This window comes from Anthonomus grandis, chromosome 17, assembly GCF_022605725.1.
Source record: "Anthonomus grandis grandis chromosome 17, icAntGran1.3, whole genome shotgun sequence".
NCBI classification, from domain to species: domain Eukaryota; kingdom Metazoa; phylum Arthropoda; class Insecta; order Coleoptera; family Curculionidae; genus Anthonomus; species Anthonomus grandis.
In genome coordinates, this window is record NC_065562.1 from 17,651,421 (window position 1) to 17,670,598 (window position 19,178).

General features: G+C 32.8%; 3 protein-coding genes across 4 annotated transcripts in view; 1 reads left to right on the forward strand and 2 right to left on the reverse strand.

The window, feature by feature from the left end:
• Window positions 1–71: 71 nt before the first annotated feature.
• Window positions 72–7,725, reverse strand: LOC126746392 (uncharacterized). Its single transcript, XM_050454626.1, has 12 exons — window positions 7,568–7,725; window positions 7,245–7,499; window positions 7,011–7,187; window positions 6,823–6,951; window positions 6,558–6,767; window positions 6,451–6,501; window positions 4,374–4,539; window positions 4,080–4,316; window positions 3,865–4,022; window positions 781–930; window positions 627–725; window positions 72–569 (listed from the first exon to the last, which is right to left on the reverse strand). Exons 1-12 carry the CDS (start codon window positions 7,602–7,604, stop codon window positions 397–399), a joined length of 1,842 nt encoding a protein of 613 aa, XP_050310583.1. The 5' UTR covers window positions 7,605–7,725; the 3' UTR covers window positions 72–396.
• A 518-nt stretch (window positions 7,726–8,243) lies between these two features.
• On the reverse strand, window positions 8,244–9,253 carry LOC126746285 (uncharacterized). The gene is made up of 4 exons (XM_050454454.1): window positions 8,965–9,253; window positions 8,722–8,909; window positions 8,618–8,668; window positions 8,244–8,565 (listed from the first exon to the last, which is right to left on the reverse strand). Exons 1-4 carry the CDS (start codon window positions 9,149–9,151, stop codon window positions 8,482–8,484), a joined length of 510 nt encoding a protein of 169 aa, XP_050310411.1. The 5' UTR covers window positions 9,152–9,253; the 3' UTR covers window positions 8,244–8,481.
• A 148-nt stretch (window positions 9,254–9,401) lies between these two features.
• Window positions 9,402–19,178, forward strand: part of LOC126746249 (TBC1 domain family member 9) — a 32,207-nt gene continuing 22,430 nt past the window's right edge. The window contains exons 1-13 of one of the 2 annotated variants that reach the window (XM_050454405.1): window positions 9,402–9,713; window positions 9,768–9,934; window positions 12,760–12,927; window positions 12,982–13,078; window positions 13,134–13,238; window positions 13,293–13,451; window positions 13,510–13,566; window positions 13,623–13,827; window positions 13,914–14,137; window positions 16,913–17,172; window positions 17,234–17,342; window positions 17,527–17,648; window positions 17,715–17,897. In XM_050454405.1, the coding sequence (XP_050310362.1) occupies window positions 9,670–9,713; window positions 9,768–9,934; window positions 12,760–12,927; window positions 12,982–13,078; window positions 13,134–13,238; window positions 13,293–13,451; window positions 13,510–13,566; window positions 13,623–13,827; window positions 13,914–14,137; window positions 16,913–17,172; window positions 17,234–17,342; window positions 17,527–17,648; window positions 17,715–17,897 (1,900 nt within the window). In that variant the 5' untranslated portion in view covers window positions 9,402–9,669. The remainder of the gene's footprint in view (window positions 9,714–9,767; window positions 9,935–12,759; window positions 12,928–12,981; window positions 13,079–13,133; window positions 13,239–13,292; window positions 13,452–13,509; window positions 13,567–13,622; window positions 13,828–13,913; window positions 14,138–16,912; window positions 17,173–17,233; window positions 17,343–17,526; window positions 17,649–17,714; window positions 17,898–19,178) is intronic. The other variant, XM_050454406.1, reaches the window with a different exon arrangement.

Sequence of the window (19,178 nt, forward strand, 5' to 3'; positions counted from 1 at the left end):
TAAGATTTCTTCAAAATATTTAATCATTTCTTTGGTATTTACTAGCCTGGAAAAGGGTATAAAAAAATGCATTTTTCGTTTTTTTAAACAATTTATTATATAAAGGTGGTTTAAAATTGAATTAATTAAAAAGCAAAATCAATTATTTCTTCCAGGCAGTTGAAACTTGCCGTCGAAAATATAATGACACTTTTTCAACTGCCTAGACGAAACAATATAGAAATATAAAATTTATACGAACGTTTAAAGCCAAAATTGGACGGATAGCTGCTTATTCCTAAGACTATTGTGTTAGTACTACAAAAATTAAGTACAAAATTGGAATGTTTTTATTTTATAAACGTGCCTAAAAAATAGGAGTATTAAAATGAGATTCAAAAAAATAACTTCTTCGCCCTAAAAAGGCCTATTTACAGCACCAAATACCCCCACAATTAAAGTGCCAAAAAAGCTATTACATAGGCAACCAGTCCCGCTTTTTAAAAACCCAAAATCGAACTGGATTATGTGATTTTCCGGGTCCAGGTAGGGATTAGAACCGTCGTCGAAGTACATCGGACACTGATCACCTGAAAAATTCCACAAAAATAACAAAAAAAAAAAACAAATTAAACTCCTCAACGTACGTTCTCTCTCGTATTCCTCCATTTGCAGGGCCACCGTGGCCCCCTCCGTATAATTCCACGAATAAACCGTCTGTTTTAGGTCGCAATACGGTCCGATTGCTATAAAAACATTTTTTTTTCAAATAAATTGGGTGTTTTTAGGTCAAGAACGTACCTTGGGACATCAAGATCTTGTTTAGATCCGCCCTCTGGTACACCCAGCAGCGGAACTTTGAAAACGGGTCCAACTCGTCGTAAGTTATCAGATAAGACTTCAGGTTTTCTTTCCAGAACCCGATGCACTTCATTTTGTAGTCAGGATCACCTGGAAAGGTGCATAAGTTTTAGAATTTATTGAGTTTCTCATTTTAGTTGCGTTAAGTACTTAACATAGAATTACGCGTTGATTTGGACTACAGTACTGTAATTTGATATTATTGTGATAGAAAAACATCGATTCTTTTTAAGTTGGTATCACGTTATGTCGTTAAAATTAAGAAATTCCACAACAAAGAGTAAAATCAATAATTTTCCCGTACTGGCGTCAAGAAGATCAGTTAAACTCCGATAGCGAAATTGCATGTAAATAATGTAAGACGGTATTAAAATTAACAAAATTATAACAGACAGAATTTATACAGATCGTGCTATCGTGAGCTACGTATTACCCAAAATAATGGCAACACCGTTTGGTTGCGGCTTGCAAGCGGCAGAATTTTTTGTTTTTATTTTTTGAACCGGGAGTCAGCAGACCTCACTTTGCTGTGTTACTGCACGTTGCATTAATAATTTTTGAGCGTTATTTTCGTGTTTTTTTCACTATGGCTGTTTATACCCCTTCCGAAAGAGTTCAACTAATTAAATGGTTTTATGGAGGCAATTCGGCAGTACAATGTAGAGATTTGTCCGATTCCTTGTGCAAAAACGGTGGTTACAAATTTTGAGACACCTTTTTGTCTTTAAGATTGTAAAAAATGCCACACAAAACGTCAAGAACCACCTGTTCAAGTGGTCCAGGATATAGAACGGCGGGAAGAAATGGTTTGCAGTACCCTAGAACTTGATTCGACACGGTCCACTAGAACCCTGATAGCATGAAATATTTCTAAAATATTTTTTTTATATTTAACAAATATCATATGATTTTTAAATATTTGTTATCTAAAAAAAATATTCATTATATATTTGTTTTTAAATATTTGTTCTGATTATTTTAAACAATATTTGTTATACATTGAAAAAGTAATATTTATATGAAAATATAATATAAATATTCGATTATTGATTTATATCAAATATTCGAGAAAATATAAATTTGAAATGTTAAGTAAATATTTTAAAATGTCATTACCACGGAGTGTTTATTTCTATTATTAATTTATCGTTTTTTTAAATTTTTATTAGAAATGAATTATCGGTAGGTATACAAATCTGTTAGGCATACAGTTAATAATATTTCAAAAATAATTGGTTGTTAATAATTTCGCCAAAAGCTGATCATATACTATACAAATTGTATATAATCAGCTTGGTATCCTCGCACTTCGACAGATCAACGTTTTAATTTTATTTGCTATTTGCTGCGCCTATTTTTTTTTTGTTCGGTCTATATCCATCCATTATGGACTACCCCTGCCAAGCCAAACCAAAATAGTATCAATCCGTATTCATCAATACGTGAAATTGGCTGCTTCGACATACGTTACCTTTGAAATTATACAGAAATACATTTAAGAAGGACAGAGACCACAAACAAAGGTATGTCGCGAATGCGTTCCTACATTCGTAACCAGCCAATGAGATGCGAGCGTGGAGCGTCCCCTGCTTCGTGCTGTTTTAGTTTAGTAGCCGACTAGCCGTGTTATTACATTATATTATAATATATCATCATATTATTATAAATTACAATTTGTTTGAAGTGCGTAAGTGATAACTTTGTGATTTATTTGTATGTGGAGTAATTTAATTTGTGATTTTTATGTGAAATATTATTGTGACGGTAATTATTTTGGAATCCATTCAGGTACTTTATCTACTAAACAGTGAATTATTTATGTAACTAGAGGGGAGGGAAACTTGATTTTATTAATTATTATATCTGAGTTATCATCAGTTATGGCAGATAATAAAAAAAAACGTAACTCTTTATATTGTAAAAAATACCGCTATAGAAAAAAGCACTTGAATGATTTGCATCTGAAGTTAAATATTAGTACTAATAATTTCTCCATAAATCCACCTATTTCAGAATGAATTTATAGAGTTTATTTAGATAAAGTTAATAGTATAAAAAAAGTATTGAAAATAAATGGAATTTAAAAAAGCTAGCACTGAAATGTGTTATACAATATGCATTTCGGGTGTATAAGGTATTCAATAAGAGTTCATAATAATAAATTGTCTTTTTTTTTTAGGGAAGTAGATTCGGTAGACGCAGATGAAGATTAAAAAGACACGATTAAATCCACATTTAAAATGTAAACTTTTTGTACTGACTATTAAATATACCTATAAATTATATCATTATTGGTTTTATTCTTAATGAATTTTCTTTAAAAAGCCAAGTTTTGAAAAGCAATCCTACAGATTTCGCTAAAATTACCAATAAATAGTTTCTTATATATAAGGAATAAAAATATCAGTTATAGTAGCCTAAAATCGACTTGTTAATCTTACAAAGAATTTCCCAAATAATATAAATAGTTTATGGGATTAACAAAATAGATTTTAGGTGGCGATCAGGATACCCAGATTATTCTTTAAAAATCTGTCTTTAAATATATATTTTTAATATTATATATTTTTGTAATAAAAAATATTACAAAAATATATGAATTATTTATAATAGAAATATTTAAAATAAATATTTGATCAATATTTAAAAAATATATTTAATTAATATTAAAAAATCTGTCGCTCTAAATATTTAAAAAACATTTTTTTAAAATATTTAATGAATATTTTATGCTATCAGGGAAGTGTTGGAGAGGAACTGGGAAGTCCAAGAAAATATTTCTGGGATGGCTGTAAGAACGAATATAGGCCTAAGCAATAAAGTGGTACCTGAAAATATTAAACATATAGAAAGTTATAGTTTGTTTATAAAATCTCAAGCCCTATAAAGCACTGTTTGTAAGAACTACTTTCATTATTATAGTTTGAATAAAGGCTGTTTTCAAAAAAAAAATAGCGTTATTAGTAATTAATGACTTCTTTGTCCTGATGTGATAATAATGAATTAAATTGAAATAATGCTTACTGTATATATCCACTGGTTTCCCCCTGTGGTCCACTGAAAGGCAATAATTCTCGTCCACAGCGACCTCCTTCTGTTCGTCATCGCAAACCGAGAAGTCCGAAATGTTTTCCTTACAATAAACGTTCGGTCTCGGACTCAGGGTAACACCACCCAAAATCCTAAAATTTCAAACATTAAACTGGGGGAAAAAAAAAACAATTTTTCAACCTCCCAACCTGGTCTCGAAAGGCACGTCACCCTTTTGGGTAAAATTAAACTTGCCCGCCACCGGACACTTGATCGGCACCGGATTTTTCTTCAAGAACAAATCGTACTTCCACCTGACCTTATTCGAAAACTGAACCCACGAGCAAACGGTACTGAAGTCGTCTTTGATCACCGCCACCCCCTTACGGTACCTGATCAAGTTGTGGTGCTGCGGCACAAAATCGAAGCAAATATAATCCTTTTGGCTGAAATTTAAGTTTAAGGCACTCTTAAGTAAGGTCCCGCTTTTTTTATTTATTTACCATCCGTCAACGGTAAGTCGGGCCATCATTATGCGGGAGTCCCGTTGCTCTTTGCATACGTAAACGGTTCTGCGGTACCGCCCCTCGTCCGGATAAGAAGTTTCGATTATGTGGGTCTCGTTTATGAACACGTCCGCGTCGATGTTTGCCGTGTTTATCCAGTCGCCTATATTCAATGGAGTTATGAAAGGTTTCTGTATATATATATATAGAAATGTTAGATTGAAAACCGCATTAAAATGCCTCAAGTAGTTCCCGAGTTATCTTTAATGCAAGTGTAAAAAAACATGCTTAATCATAACAGTTGTAAATTGATAAATTTTGGACCTAAAGGGGATTTTTTTACTTAATAATCCATCTACATTGTCCTAAATAAATTATTATTAAGGTTCCTCTAAAAGTTGTTTTGAAATTTAATAATCCAAGGCTTATCGATGCCAAACTGTGGATTATTGTTCAATAATTCAAGGCACTTGGACCTTGGAATGTTCCCTTTTTTATTCCAGGCTATTGAATCATTGATATTTTCCTTAATATCAGGCAAATAAACATCAATTATTCTTGATCTATTCCAGGCAATTAAACCGTGGATTATTCTTTAATAATTCAAGGCACTTGGAGTTTGATTATTCCTTTTTTATACCTGGCGATTGATTCATAAATTTCTCAATAATTTATTATTCCAGGCTATTAAATCATTGATATTTTCCTAAATTCCTGGTAGATAAACATAAATTATTCTTGATCTATTTCAGGTAATTAAACCATTGGATTATTCTTTATTAATTCAAAACGATCAAACCTGAGTCATAAATTCATAATAAATTTGTTATTCCAAGCATTACTTAATACCAGGCAGTTGAATTGTGAATAATTTCTATTTTATTCCAGGCAGATAAACTTAAATTATTCCTGTTCTATTCCAGGCAGTTATGGCAAGTATTTGTATGATTATTTAGCTATTCCAGATAGATGAAACATATTTCCAGGCAATTGAACCATGGAATATTCCTTTTTTATTGTAGGCAATTCACGATTAAGGCATCAACTTTTTGAGTGGTTTTTTGGGTTATGCATTTTATTTGGAATTTTTATGACAAAATTAAATCATCCTTAATTTTTTTTAGGTGGTTTTACAGGTGTACATTCAATTTATTTAAAAAATCTATAAGATTTCAAATGCCTAAGTTGAGTGGATGAAATGTTTCTTATAGTTTCTTGCAGGGAATATTATGTTATATTCAATGTTCTTCAATGGCCTTTCAATGTTCTAAGATGTTATATCACTATAGTTTTTATTGGGGCAAATTTTAAAATGATCAAGCATTAATTATATGCTTTTTGGATTCATCAGATATAAGAAAAATACAAGAAAATTAACACGAAACTATAAGTTTTCTTATGAAAAACAAATTAATAAAATAACCTGTTTCGTTTAAGAGTTATTGTCAGTCAAATTTGGCTTGTCGCTCCAAGTTGTTAATTCCTGTTAAATCTGAGTCTAACTCAGAAAGTAACTGAGCTACAAGGATTATTTATATATGAAAATGTTCATTAGAAAACGCTTTAAGTGTGTGTGAAAACCACTTTAAAATACCTCAAGTAGGTCCTGAGTTATCTGGGATAGAAGTTGGAATATTTTGTGTAAGGAGAGATGCTTAACTAAAACAGCTCTAGATGATTAAATTCGGCACTCAAAGATTTGTTTTATATCAGAAATGCATCCATAATAATCCTTCTACAATGTACTAAAAAAAAAGAGTTACACCTATGTGAAGTTTATGCCAAGTCTGGCTTATTGACCTTTAGGTCCTTCCCTGATAAATCTGAGTATAACTCGGCAAGTTATTGAGATACGGGGATTCTTCATGTATGAAAATGTTTAGTAAGAAACGCTTTAAGTGTAAGTGAAAACCACATTAAAATGTATCAAGAATTTCATAAATTATCGGTGATAGAAGTTGAACAAGAGATTCTTAACTAAAACAACTTTAGATCATTAAAAATTGCACTCAAAGACATGTTTTATATCAGGAAAGAATCTTTATGATTTCTTTGAAGTGAAATTAAAATTTACCTGAAAAATTTTGTGGCAGTCGACAACCAGGTTCCACTACTTCAGACTTAACTAAAATAAGAAAAATAATTGCTGATTAAATAGACAAAGGAAAAACTGAGCATTACCTGGTGTAACATGCAACCTCTCGGGGCTCTTCTCCACCGTTTTTAAAGTGTTACATTCGGCGGTAATGGACACCCCAATATAAAAGTCGTCATCCCTATTTTTCAGGAAACACCTGTACTTCTCGTCTTTTCTTGACTCTTTTGTGTTGGCTACTGCGAAAAAGTGGTTCTTACCAACGAACCAATCTCCTAGGCAACTGTACTCCACCACTAAAAGAAAATTTATTAAATAATCCACTATTTTATCACACACATTACTGTTTACCTCCATCAAACGTCTCGTCCATCCCCTCACACTTCTTATAAGTGATATTAAATTTCTGATTGGTGATTAGGAACTGAGATCCCGCTGTTTGGCAAGATCGGATCTGTGCATCAGGATTCCTACACTCGCCTTAGATTAATCCAGCTATTAATTAATAATCAATAACAACAAAAATCACAATAACTTACCAGTAAATTTAAATCTATTCTGGTACCCGAAGGTCCAGACCCCTTCTAAAGAAGATCTACAATTCACGGGCACATAATTCTCAGAAAACAAAGTGATCAGCTGCTGTTGCGGATCTAATGCTCTACACACCCTTGCCACAGATGCTTCATTATGATTCGGAAGGCTGATGCATGGACCTTAAATATTGTAAAACCTCATTTATCTGAATCATGAGTTGCTTGAAGATGACTCACTCTCGATTTTTTCCACAATATTCAATGTCCTAATCAAGAATTTAATACAAATAAAGCAATTTTCATTCTCCCTGTGGAACACCATGGTGTAATTTACATGATAATCATTCTTGAGGTCCACACAAGTGTCATAGCGACCATTCCGGATCATGGTACTGGGATCCAGTTCGGTTAAGGTGTTTTGGTTTTCCCAGGAGTACCATGCTCCTCTTATTACCGCTGGGATTGTGCAGTTTAGGGAGAGAGTTCCTAAAACTATAGGAACAGTTATTAAAGTGTTTAAAAACGGATTTTGTTTGCAGGGCAGGGCAGTATAAGCTCACCTAAAGAAATGAAAACGCTTAACCTAAAGAAAAACATTTTATGGTTTTAAGCACATAATATAAAGAATAATTTTGAAACTTAAACCGTTAGTATCACAGTAACGAACACCCCGACTGAAAAAATTGAATAATTAAAATTTTGTTTGTGATTTTCTTGTTATAACCTAAAAAACGTTAATGTCAAAGAAGCTTTATAGAAAACATGAACAAAATTACAGGAATCTGTAAAAAAAAAATATATTTTTTACAGATTTCTTTTAGGATTTTATGCTGCCATCTATAGCGCAGTGTGCGAAACCCTATATAAAATATTAACGAAAATACAGAAATCTGTAAAAAACTTTTTTTACAGGTTTCTGTTATAACTTAGTGCTGTCATCTATGATACAATGTACAAAATACTTTATAGAATAATGACAAAACTACAGAATGCTGTAAATGAGTAATGGTTCTAGTACAGGTTTCTATTATCTTTTGGTCTTGCCATCTATAGTGTATAAATAAATTTAAGAGAAACTAAATGATAGGGATCTGTAAAAAAAATACGTTACAGGTCTCTCTTATAATGCCATCTGTGGTAAAGCAAGAAACTTGGGATTAGGAGATTAAGTAAAATTTGCTGTATAAGCTACCTAAAGCGGTATTGTTAAATGTGAATAATTGTAATAAAACAAAATTATTATAAAACCTTAATATATTCAAGAGAGCTGAATTTATGCTCTAATTGTGTAAAAAAAATACATGTAATGAGATTCTTATGTTTACATTGTTGTCATGTAATAATTATATAAATACTTACAATAAACCTATAGTAACCTTTTTCATATAAGGTTTACTTTAAAAAAATGGAACGGATTTGGTCAGTCTATGGTACATTTGTGGACGGTTTTAACAACAAATTGCACAAATTAGTATTAAGGGTATAAAAGTTCAATATTAGGAGATTGCATGGCTGCATAAACCAAGTACTGTGAATATACAACTAGCCAACAGTACATCTATAAAAACAAACATTATTATTAAGCAACAAGCAAAGTAAAGAAAACTTACATTATAAGCCATCCAGCACCATATTATCAGTGTATATAGCACACAATCAATCTATAAAAAAAAAACCCTTAAACACTGCTATTACTCGGGTATAAACTACTTACGTAAATATAATAACCGCCAAGCAGCCATAGTCCAAAAATCAACTGAAATAGAATTCCGATGCCGAATAGCCCCATCCAAGGCATCATGAGGCCTCGGATCATTATGTGAAGACCATAAACCATTAGAATCGAGGACAAAATAAGGCACAAGAAGTACAATATCATACAACCACCGACCACTTGCATGGCTAAAAATTGGTCCGCTATAACACCCATTCGGTTTCTTCCTGCGGTTCTACTTACACATCCTAATATCAGACTCGAACAAGGGATTGTACAACTGGGTGGAATCGCCCCCCGACATATTAAATATCACAAAAGTCATCAAGACCACACTGAGGGCCACCGAATAGAAACTGATGGCTTTGCAGCCCGTCTTTAAATTGTCGTTCCATATGCATGGGGCCCAGCACGCGTCTACTTTAACCATTTTATTTACTAGAGTCGGCTCTTCTAATTTCTAATTAATTATTTAAGCGGTTTTAGTTGCTGGCACACCCAACTTTTAAATTTTAATGCAAAACGTAAACAATTTATGACAGTTAATGACAGATGTGAGGTTATGTAATACAGAAATCTCTCCATATGTCACCTTAGTACCGCTCAATTTGAATAAGTGGCGCCACTATAACTTTGATCGATATCAGCTGATTCATAGTTGATTATTATTATTATTATTATTATTATCAAGTGAAAAGTTGAAAATTCCACAGTTTTTATCATTCTAATCATTAAACTATTCTTGAAGCTTTGTTTATTATCTTTTTGTACGCCAGGAGCGTTATCGCCAAACCAAACAACCAGGGCCAATTACGAAATATGAGTAGCAGGGAACAATCTGTGCTATTAGTGTTATCAACAAAAGGATCCATTTAATGTGTGCCCACAGGTTTTTAGTTGGGTAATTGTTTTAATTCCCCCCCCAAAATTGTCAAATTTTATCGCGCGATGTTCGTTAAGCCAGAAGAAGTACTTATAGCCAACGCTTTTTGGTAAGTATTGATAACCGAAAAGAGGGGCGACCGAACACATCACAAGAATTCCAGGGAAACTGAGGAAACTTCTCTATACTTTGTCCTGCAACACAGAAAAGGCCATGGGACGGTTAAAGGACTTTCCTCGTTGCTTGTGGGGACAATGGACAGCATTTTTGACACCAAACCGGCCCCTTATAGGATCTTACACCAAACACCTAGCTCGGAGGTCTATTATTGTAAGTAAATTGTTATTTATCAAGCTTAGCTATGAGTAAAAATTATATTAATGGTAAGAGAATCAAATCAGTTGAACATATGAAGTATGTTCGAGGCTCTGAAATTGACAGTGTATTAATTTAAGAGAGCATTTAGTAATGTTGATGTAACTTTAGCAGACAGTGTTTGACAGCAAGAAACTTAATTTTTTATTAAACAATATATATTCGATGTTGATGGTTTAACGGGAAAACTTTTGACAGGCCACCAAAGTTGATACTAATGATTTTTCCATTTTTTTTGGACCTTCAGTATAAAACATTCATAACTTGGGCAAAAGTTAATTCAATTTTGTCAAAGTTTCACTAAACCGTTAAGAAAACTTCACTTTTCCTTATTAATCATATTTTAAGTTAGTGGTTTAACTGGAGAACTTTTTACAGGTTGTCTGAGATGATGGTAAAAATTTGTCCATTTATTTGGACCTTCAGTATAAAAACGTTAATAACTTCGGCAAAAATTGGTCAAATTTAGTGAAAGTTTCATTAAACTGTTAAGAAAACTTCACTTTTCATTATAAATCATATTTTAAGTTCATGGTTTAACTGGAGAAGTCTTTACAGGCCGTCAAAGATTATGTTAATAATTTTTCAATTTTTTTGGACTTTCAGTATAAAAACGTTCATAACTTCGGAAAAAATTGACCAAATTAAATCAAATTTTCATCAAATTATTAAGAAAACTTCACATTTCATTAAAAATCATATTTCAAGTTAACAGTTTAACTGGAGAACTTTTTACAGGTCGTCTGAGATGATGGTAAAAATGTTTCCATCTATTTGGACCTTCAGTATAAAAACTTTAATAACTTCGGCAAAAATTGGTCAAATTTAGTGAAAGTTTCATTAAACTGTTAAGAAAACATCACTTGTCATTATAATCATATTTCAAGTGACTGCAGAAGCCATTAAACTGGACATTTTTCTATTTTTTTGACAGTAATAACTTCCATGCATTCCTGCACTAAATCCTAATATTTCTCCAGGAAACTGAAAAGTTTTCCTTCCAAATGCTTGAAAAAGGTAACTGATATGTTAAGTGTACGGAAATGTCAGAAAAATTGGTAGTTTTGTAAGTTTTTGGGAATATTGGACAGTAAGGAAAGAGATGATAACTTCCTGGCACTCCTGTACTAATTTCTCAATTTTTTCCACAAAATTGAACAGTTTTTCAATACAAATTCCTCGAAGAAACAATATTTGGTTACATGATTGCAAAAGCCAGAAAACTGGATATCTTTCCATTTTCTTGACAGCAACTAAAGAGATGATAACTTCCAGGCATTCCTGGACTAAATCCTCATATTTCTCCAAGAAACTGAATAGTTTTCCTTCCGAATGCTTGAAGGAGGTAACTGATACGTCAAGTGTATGGAAATGTCAGAAAAATTGGTAGTTTTGTAAGTTTTTGGGAATATTGGACAGTAAGGAAAGAGATGATAACTGCCTGGCACTCCTGCACTAATTCCTCAATTTTTTCCACAAAATTAAACAGTTTTTCATTATAAATCGAAGAGACAATAATTGGTTATGTCAAGTGACTGTAAAAGTCATAAAACTGGACATTATTTCATTTTCTTGACAGCAAGTAAAGAGATGATAACTTCCAGGCATTCCTGGACTAAATCCTGATATTTCTTCAGGAAACTGAATAGTTTTCCTTCCAAATGCTTGAAAAAGGTAACCGATACGTCAAGTGTACAGAAATGTCAGAAAAATTGGTACTTTTGTAATTTTTTGGGAATATTTTGGACAGTAGGGAAAGAGATAATAACTTCCAGATAATTCTGTACTAATTTCTCAATTTTTTTCCCTCAAAGGGACAATTGGTTTCATCATATTTCAAGTTAGTGGTTTAACTGGAGAAGTCTTTACAGGCTGTCAAAGATATGTTAACAATTTTTCAATTTTTTTGGACCTTCAGTACAAAAACGTTCATAACTTCGGCAAAAGTTGCTTAAATTAAGTGAAAGTTTCATCAAACTGTTAAGAAAACTTCACTTTTCATTATAAATCATATTTCAAGTTAATGGTTTAACTGGAGAAGTCTTTACAGGCCGTCAAAGATGATGTTAAGAACTTTTCCATTTTTTTGGGCCTTCAGTATAAAAACGTTTATAACTCGTGCAAACTTTGTAAAATTTTACAGTTGTAATGTTGATATAACTCTAGCAGACAACACACTTACTGATTTATTTGGTCATTTGTCACTACATAAACAATAGATTAAGACAAGTCAGGAGAATAAAACTAACAATTCTAATTAACTTAGCATGTTGCTAAATTCGTTGATATCATAGACCACAGAACTTATAATAAGTCATTGACTGCTAGAGTTACATTATTTAAAAGTATAATTCTTGATGCAAAAAACATATTAATTCTTTACAACTACTTTTAAATAGAGGGATAAGAATGGTGCTAACAATAGTTATTCAGCCATAAGGGTTAGGTTAGGAATTTTCAAATTAATGACAGTAAAACAAGGTTTATACTTTTTAACAATGATTTTTATTTATAAACTAAGAAAAGGTTTGTTTCCTGAGTATTTCAATGAATTCCTCACCCTCCGAAATTACTTTACAAGGAACAGGAATAACTATTATCTAGTGAGAAGGAAATACAAATCATGAACTGTCTATTAACACTAAAAATGCTCAAACAAAATTACAAAAATTGTTAAAAAGCATAATAAGACCGTGCCAGTTTATTGCGATATAGATTTTTAAATATAATAGATTTAATTAGTCCCATTTGTATTCGGTTTCCTACTTGTCGCTTTTTAGTGGTGGCATGTGGTATGACCCGTCACGAGATCCTACAGGACTGGGAATGGTTATTCACCAACGTCTGCGAAACGTTACATTCCTTTGAAAGCGAGGAGGACATCACCGAGTTTGTCAGTTGTAAAATCGAGTCAGTGATTGCCTCCAAACAGGAGGCGGAAGTAGAAGGTAAACGCCACTTTTAGCAATCAATTTTCTCAAATTATTTAATGGTATTACCAGATGAGGACTCGAAGTCTTTTAAATTAACTTCCGATAAGTTCCAAAGGTTATTCGGGCTCCCGAAGGACGAGAAGCTGGTGAATTATTACTCTTGCAGGCAAGTATGTACCAACCAGAGTCTTATCGAGGGGGTTTAATGTTGTCTTATTTAGTTATTGGAAAGGGAAATTGCCACGGCAAGGCTGGATGTACTTATCGATAAATTATTGTTGCTTTCACGCGTTTATTTTGGGAACAGACACTAAGGTCTGCATAAGGTAATGCCCTGCTAAGGTTCTTTGGGAGGATTTTTAACTTATATTGATTTAAAGGTGGTCCGAAGTGACTGGACTAAGCAAGAAAAACAGCATGTTATTCCCGGACTCCATTGAAATCGTTACGCGGGAAAAAGAGTATCACTTTAGTATGTTTTTAAATAAAGGGGAGACTTATGGGCTTATGGAACAGCTGGTGGACTTGGCGGTCAAAAGGTATACGACTTTATGCAATTAATTGGGAGAACTTATTATTGGATTTTTGGCGTTTTAGGCTTATAGATGATAAAAAGAGCTTTAGGGAGGACAAGGAGCTTTTAAACAAGCTCAGGTATGAAGTGTTGCTTTGATTAAGGGTTTGTATGCTAAGAAGTGATTTTTTTTAAGCAAAAATGTGCCCAAAAAACCCTCGTTTCTGAAAAGGGACTTGGATGCCCGAGCTCAATCTGAAGCTTATAGAATGATGTTCCGGTTACCGTCCAGTGAAAAACTGGATGGCTCAATAGATTGCACCCTGATGACCCCTTATAACAGGAAAAACGTCGCCGGGAGACTGTTTTTGTCCCAGAATTATATTTGTTTCGAGAGCAGGGTAAGAGATCTTGGGGAATTTCTTTTGTGTGCTTGAAAAAGCTTCTTTTCTATATCCAGTAAAATAATATAGTGTCCACAATTCAGCCGGTTTTACAGGTCAGGGCTCAGGTGAGCGTCGTGATTCCACTCAGGGACGTGATAGTTGCCGAAAAAATCGAAAGTAACGGCGCCAGTTTGGAGAAGGCGATCATCGTTACCGCAGGGAATTCGATTAATAAGACGAACTTTATTTTTTCCCAAATATTGGATCGGGATTTCGTGGTGGACAAGTTGTCCGAGCTGCTGTCCAGGACGCAAGAACTGAAAGAGTGAGTCTTAGTTATTTGTAGTTTGCTTGAAAATGGTTCAGACGTGCCTAAAGTTTCACCAAATCATTAAGAAATTTTCACTTTGCCTTAAAAAATTAATTTCAAGTTGATGGTTTAACTGGAGAACTTTTTACAGACCATCAAAGATAACTGTAACACTTTTTTCGTTTTTTTGGAGCTTCAGTACAAAAACGTTTATAATTTTGGCAAAAACTGTTCAAATTTAGTCAACGTTTCACTAAATCGTTAAGAAAATTTCACTTTTTATTATTAATCATATTTCAACTTAATGGTTTAACTGGGGAACTTTTTACAGGCCGTCAAAGATGATGGTAACAATTTTTCGATTTTTTTGGACCTTTAGTACAAAAACCTTTATAACTTTGTCAAAAATTATCCAAATTTAATTAAAGTTTCACCAAACGGTTAAGAAACCTTGAATTTTCATTAAAACATAAATTTCAAGTTGATGTTTTAACTGGAGTAATTTTTACAGGCTGTCAAACATGATGGTAACGATTTTTTAATTTTTTCGGATCTTCAGTGCAAAAACCTTCATAACTTCCTCAAAAATTGTCCAAATTTGATCAAAGTTTTACCAAACGGTTAAGAAAAGTCGACCTTACTTTTAAAAATGTATTTCAAGTTGATGGTTTAACGAAAGGAATTTTTACAGGATGTTAAACATGATGTAACAATTTTTTTGGACCCTATACAAAAATATTCATAACTTCAATAAATATTGTTTAAATTTAGTCAAAGTTTCACCAAATCGTTAAGAAAATTTCACTTTTTATTATTAATCATATTTCAACTTAATGGTTTAACTGGGGAACTTTTTACAGGCCGTTAAAGATGATGGTAACAATTTTTTTATTTTTTTGGACCTTTAGTACAAAAACCTTCATAACCTCCTTAAAAATTGTCCAAATTTAATCAAAGTTTCACCAAACGGTTAAGAAAAGTTGACCTTTCTTTAAAAAATGTATTTCAAGTTGATGGTTTAACGAAAGGAATTTTAAACATGATGTAACAATTTTTTTGGACCCTATACAAAAATATTCATAACTTCAATAAATGTTGTTCAAATTTAGTCAAAGTTTCACCAAATCGTTAAGAAAATTTCACCTTTTATTATTAATCATATTTCAACTTAATGGTTTAATTAGGGAACTTTTTACAGGCCGTCAAAGATGATGGTAACAATTTTTCTATTTTTTTGGACCTTTAGTACAAAAACCTTTATAACTTTGTCAAAAATTATCCAAATTTAATCAAAGTTTCACCAAACAGTTAAGAAACCTTTAATTTTCATTAAAACATAAATTTCAAGTTGATGTTTTAACTGGAGTAATTTTTACAGGCTGTCAAACATGATGGTAACAATTTTTCTATTTTTTTGGACCTTTAGTACAAAAACTTTTATAACCTCCTCAAAAATTGTCCAAATTTGATCAAAGTTTCACCAAACCGTTAAGAAAAGTTGACCTTACTTTTAAAAATGTATTTTAAGTTGATGGTTTAACGAAAGGAATTTTTACAGGATGTTAAACATGATGTAACAATTTTTTTGGACCCTATACAAAAATATTCATAACTTCAATAAATATTGTTCAAATTTAGTCAAAGTTTCACCAAATCGTTAAGAAAATTTCACTTTTTATTATTAATCATATTTCAACTTAATGGTTTAATTAGGGAACTTTTTACAGGCCGTCAAAGATGATGGTAACAATTTTTCTATTTTTTTGGACCTTCAGTACAAAAACCTTCATAACTTCCTCAAAAATTGTCCAAATTTGATCAAAGTTTCACCAAACGGTTAAGAAAAGTCGACCTTTTTTTAAAAAATGTATTTCAAGTTGATGGTTTAACTGGAGTAATTTTTACAGGCTGTCAAACATGATGCTAACAATTTTTTAATTTTTTTGGACCTTCATTGCAAAAACCTTCAATAACTTCCTCAAAAATTGTTCAAATTAAGTAAAAGTTTTATTAAACCATTAAGAAAACTTCACTTTTCAATAAAAAATGTATTTTAATATGCTGATTTAACTGAAGAACTTTTTACACGCATTTGAGTTACTTAAAGTACCTGAAATAATGTTCAAAGTACTCTTAACTCATTTTTCGACTCAGAGTTTTTGACTTTTTTAGTTCTAAATATTCTAAAGTAGTTCCAGGCACTGGAAAGCCTGGAATAATCCTTTTACTACTCATAAGTCTCTTTATATCATTTGGTTTACGTGCAGTTCCTGGAATAATCCTTATAGTACTTTTTAAGTCATTTGAAGGTACTCTGACTGAGTTTTATACTTTTCTTAATTCTAAAGTGATTACAAGTTGTTATTCCAGGCATTGAAGAGTCTGTAATAAGTCTTTTACGACTCATAAGTTTATCGCTGGCATTAGGTATGAGAGAAAAATGGTTATCATCATCATCCCAATGATGGGAATTATTTTTTCTATTTTCTTGGACTTTCAGTACAAAAACGTGCATAACGTCGGCAAAAATTGTTCAAATTTAGTCAACGCTTCATTAAACCGTTAAGAAAGTTTCAGGGTTTATTAAGAAATATATTTCAACTTAATGGCTTAACTGGAGATCTTTTTATAGGCCGTCAAAGTTGATATTAACAATTTTTTTGACCTTCAATACATAAATTCCTTAAAAATACTTCAAATATATTCAAAATTTCATTAAACGGTTCAGAAAACTTATTAATCACCAAAAATTTACTGTAAAAACAAAACATAACTGTACGCATTCTTTAGCTTTAAATCAGACAAATCCAGTAACAACGACCACGTCGACGAGCCAGAATGGAACCCCCAGAAAGCACTGATGAACAGATTCCCTCTCAGTCCGATCCCGGAAGTAGGAAAGAGACAACAACAGAAATCGATGCGTTGGGAGGAGCATTTTAACACTTACGGCCGCGGCGTTTCCATGTACCGCACCACCGAGGTGGCCAAGTTAGTCCTCGAGGGAATCCCCGACCATTTACGTATGGAAATATGGATGTGCTTCTCTGGCAAGTGAACTTTGAGGGAAGATAAATTGGCCTGTTTTTATCATCGAATTATCGGTTTTAGGTGCTTTAAATGTCAAAGCCGCCCATCCCGGGTACTATAGGTCGCTTGTCGATAAAGCTTTAAGGCAACATTCGACTGCTAATGACGAAATTGAGCGGGATCTTCACAGGTATTAAATTGTTTAATTATTGTAAGCGACTTTTAAGAGGTGCAATTTAACCTGAGGCTATTTAATCCTCTACTAATAAACCTTTAATAATCATTTTTTTAGTATGAGTGCCAATGATTACCTCTTGGTTAACCTGAGATACTGTGACCTTAGGTTACTTAACCCTTAAATTACATTTTTCCAGATCATTACCGGAACACCCCGCCTTTCAAAACGAAATAGGCATAGACGCCTTAAGACGGGTGTTATGCGCTTATGCAGTACATAATCCGAGTATCGGGTACTGTCAGGCGATGAATATCGTCGGTAAGCGCAGTACTTTTATCACTTTTTATGTTGCTTTTATTATTATCAGATTTCTGTTGTTCGTAGCGTCGGTGCTGTTGATTTACTGTAGCGAGGAGGAGGCTTTTTGGCTGTTGGTCACGTTATGCGAACACTTGCTCCCGGACTATTATAATCAGCGGGTGGTGGGGGCGGTCGTGGACCAGGGGATTCTGGACGAGCTCACTTTGGCCTATTTGCCATGTTTGCACGATAAATTGTTGCAGTTAGGTGAGACATTCTGTTTTGGGGTTTTTAGGGAATTTTCAGGGTTTATATTTGATTCAGGATACTTTAGGTTTACATATTCTGGAAGGGACTTTCTTCATTCACAGTTTTCACGTTTTCAGGAACTTGGGACTCGTCTAACCTTCCAGGAATATTAAATTGTATTTTGAGGTCTTCCAGGAACTTGACGTAATTTTTGACTCTATTCCAGGCTATAGGAATTATTCCTATGAGGTTTTTCACCTTTCCAGGCATTTGCGGTCATTCTTATGATTTAGGAACTTGTGTTTCATTTTGTTCCAGATATTTGACGTAGTTTTTATTAAATTCCAGGCATTTGATTGTCAATTCCAGGCATATCTTTGGAACTAAGGGAGCTAGAGACTTAAAAACTGGACTATAGAGATAGATAGGATTTTTCCAGAAAAAACTTTAAAAAAATGGAGAAATTTGCCTTGGAAGTTGACCTTTTTGTTTTCTGAAAAATTCAATATCTTAGAGACAAAACGCCCATATCTCTGCAACTAAGAGAGATAGAGACTTGAAAATTGGACCATAGATTCTTCTCATAAAATCATTGGACACGTATTTCAGCATTTTTCCAGAAAAAAATTCGAAAATTGAGAAATTTGCCTTGGAAATTGAGGATAATTTTTTTCTGAAAAATTCGATATTTTAGGGACAAAATGCCTATATCTCTGTAACCAAAGGAGATAGAGATTTGAAAATTGGACCATAGATTCTTCTCATAAAATCATTGGACACGTGGTTCAGGATTTTTCCAGAAAAAAATTTGAAAATGGAGAAATTTGCCTTGGAAATTGAGGATAATATTTTTCTGAAAAATTCGATATTTTAGGGACCAAATGTCTATATCTCTGCAACCAAAGGAGATAGAGATTTGAAAATTGTACCATAGATTCTCCTCATAAAATCATTGGACACGTATTTCAGGATTTTTCCAGAAAAAAATTTGAAAATGGAGAAATTTGCCTTGGAAATTGAGGATAATATTTTTCTGAAAAATTCGATATTTTAGGGACCAAATGTCTATATCTCTGCAACCAAAGGAGATAGAGATTTGAAAATTGTACCATAGATTCTCCTCATAAAATCATTGGACACGTATTTCAGGATTTTTCCAGAAAAAAATTTGAAAATGGAGAAATTTGCCTTGGAAATTGAGGATAATATTTTTCTGAAAAATTCGATATTTTAGGGACCAAATGTCTATATCTCTGCAACCAAAGGAGATAGAGATTTGAAAATTGTACCATAGATTCT

What these genes read in the sequence shown, in the direction of transcription:
- LOC126746285 (XM_050454454.1), bottom strand. Translation starts at nt 9,151, where the DNA reads ATGGTTAAAGTAGACGCGTGCTGGGCCCCATGCATATGGAACGACAAT. An exon ending in CGAGTCTGATATTAGGATGT is followed by an intron (nt 8,910 to 8,964) that starts GTAAGTAGAACC and finishes ACCAATTTTTAG; the next exon opens with CCATGCAAGTGGTCGGTGGT. An exon ending in GGTGCTGGATGGCTTATAAT is followed by an intron (nt 8,566 to 8,617) that starts GTAAGTTTTCTT and finishes TTGTTTTTATAG; the next exon opens with ATGTACTGTTGGCTAGTTGT.
- LOC126746392 (XM_050454626.1), bottom strand. Translation starts at nt 7,604, where the DNA reads ATGTTTTTCTTTAGGTTAAGCGTTTTCATTTCTTTAG. An exon ending in GAATAGATTTAAATTTACTG is followed by an intron (nt 6,952 to 7,010) that starts GTAAGTTATTGT and finishes GATTAATCTAAG; the next exon opens with GCGAGTGTAGGAATCCTGAT. An exon ending in GACGTGCCTTTCGAGACCAG is followed by an intron (nt 4,023 to 4,079) that starts GTTGGGAGGTTG and finishes TTGAAATTTTAG; the next exon opens with GATTTTGGGTGGTGTTACCC.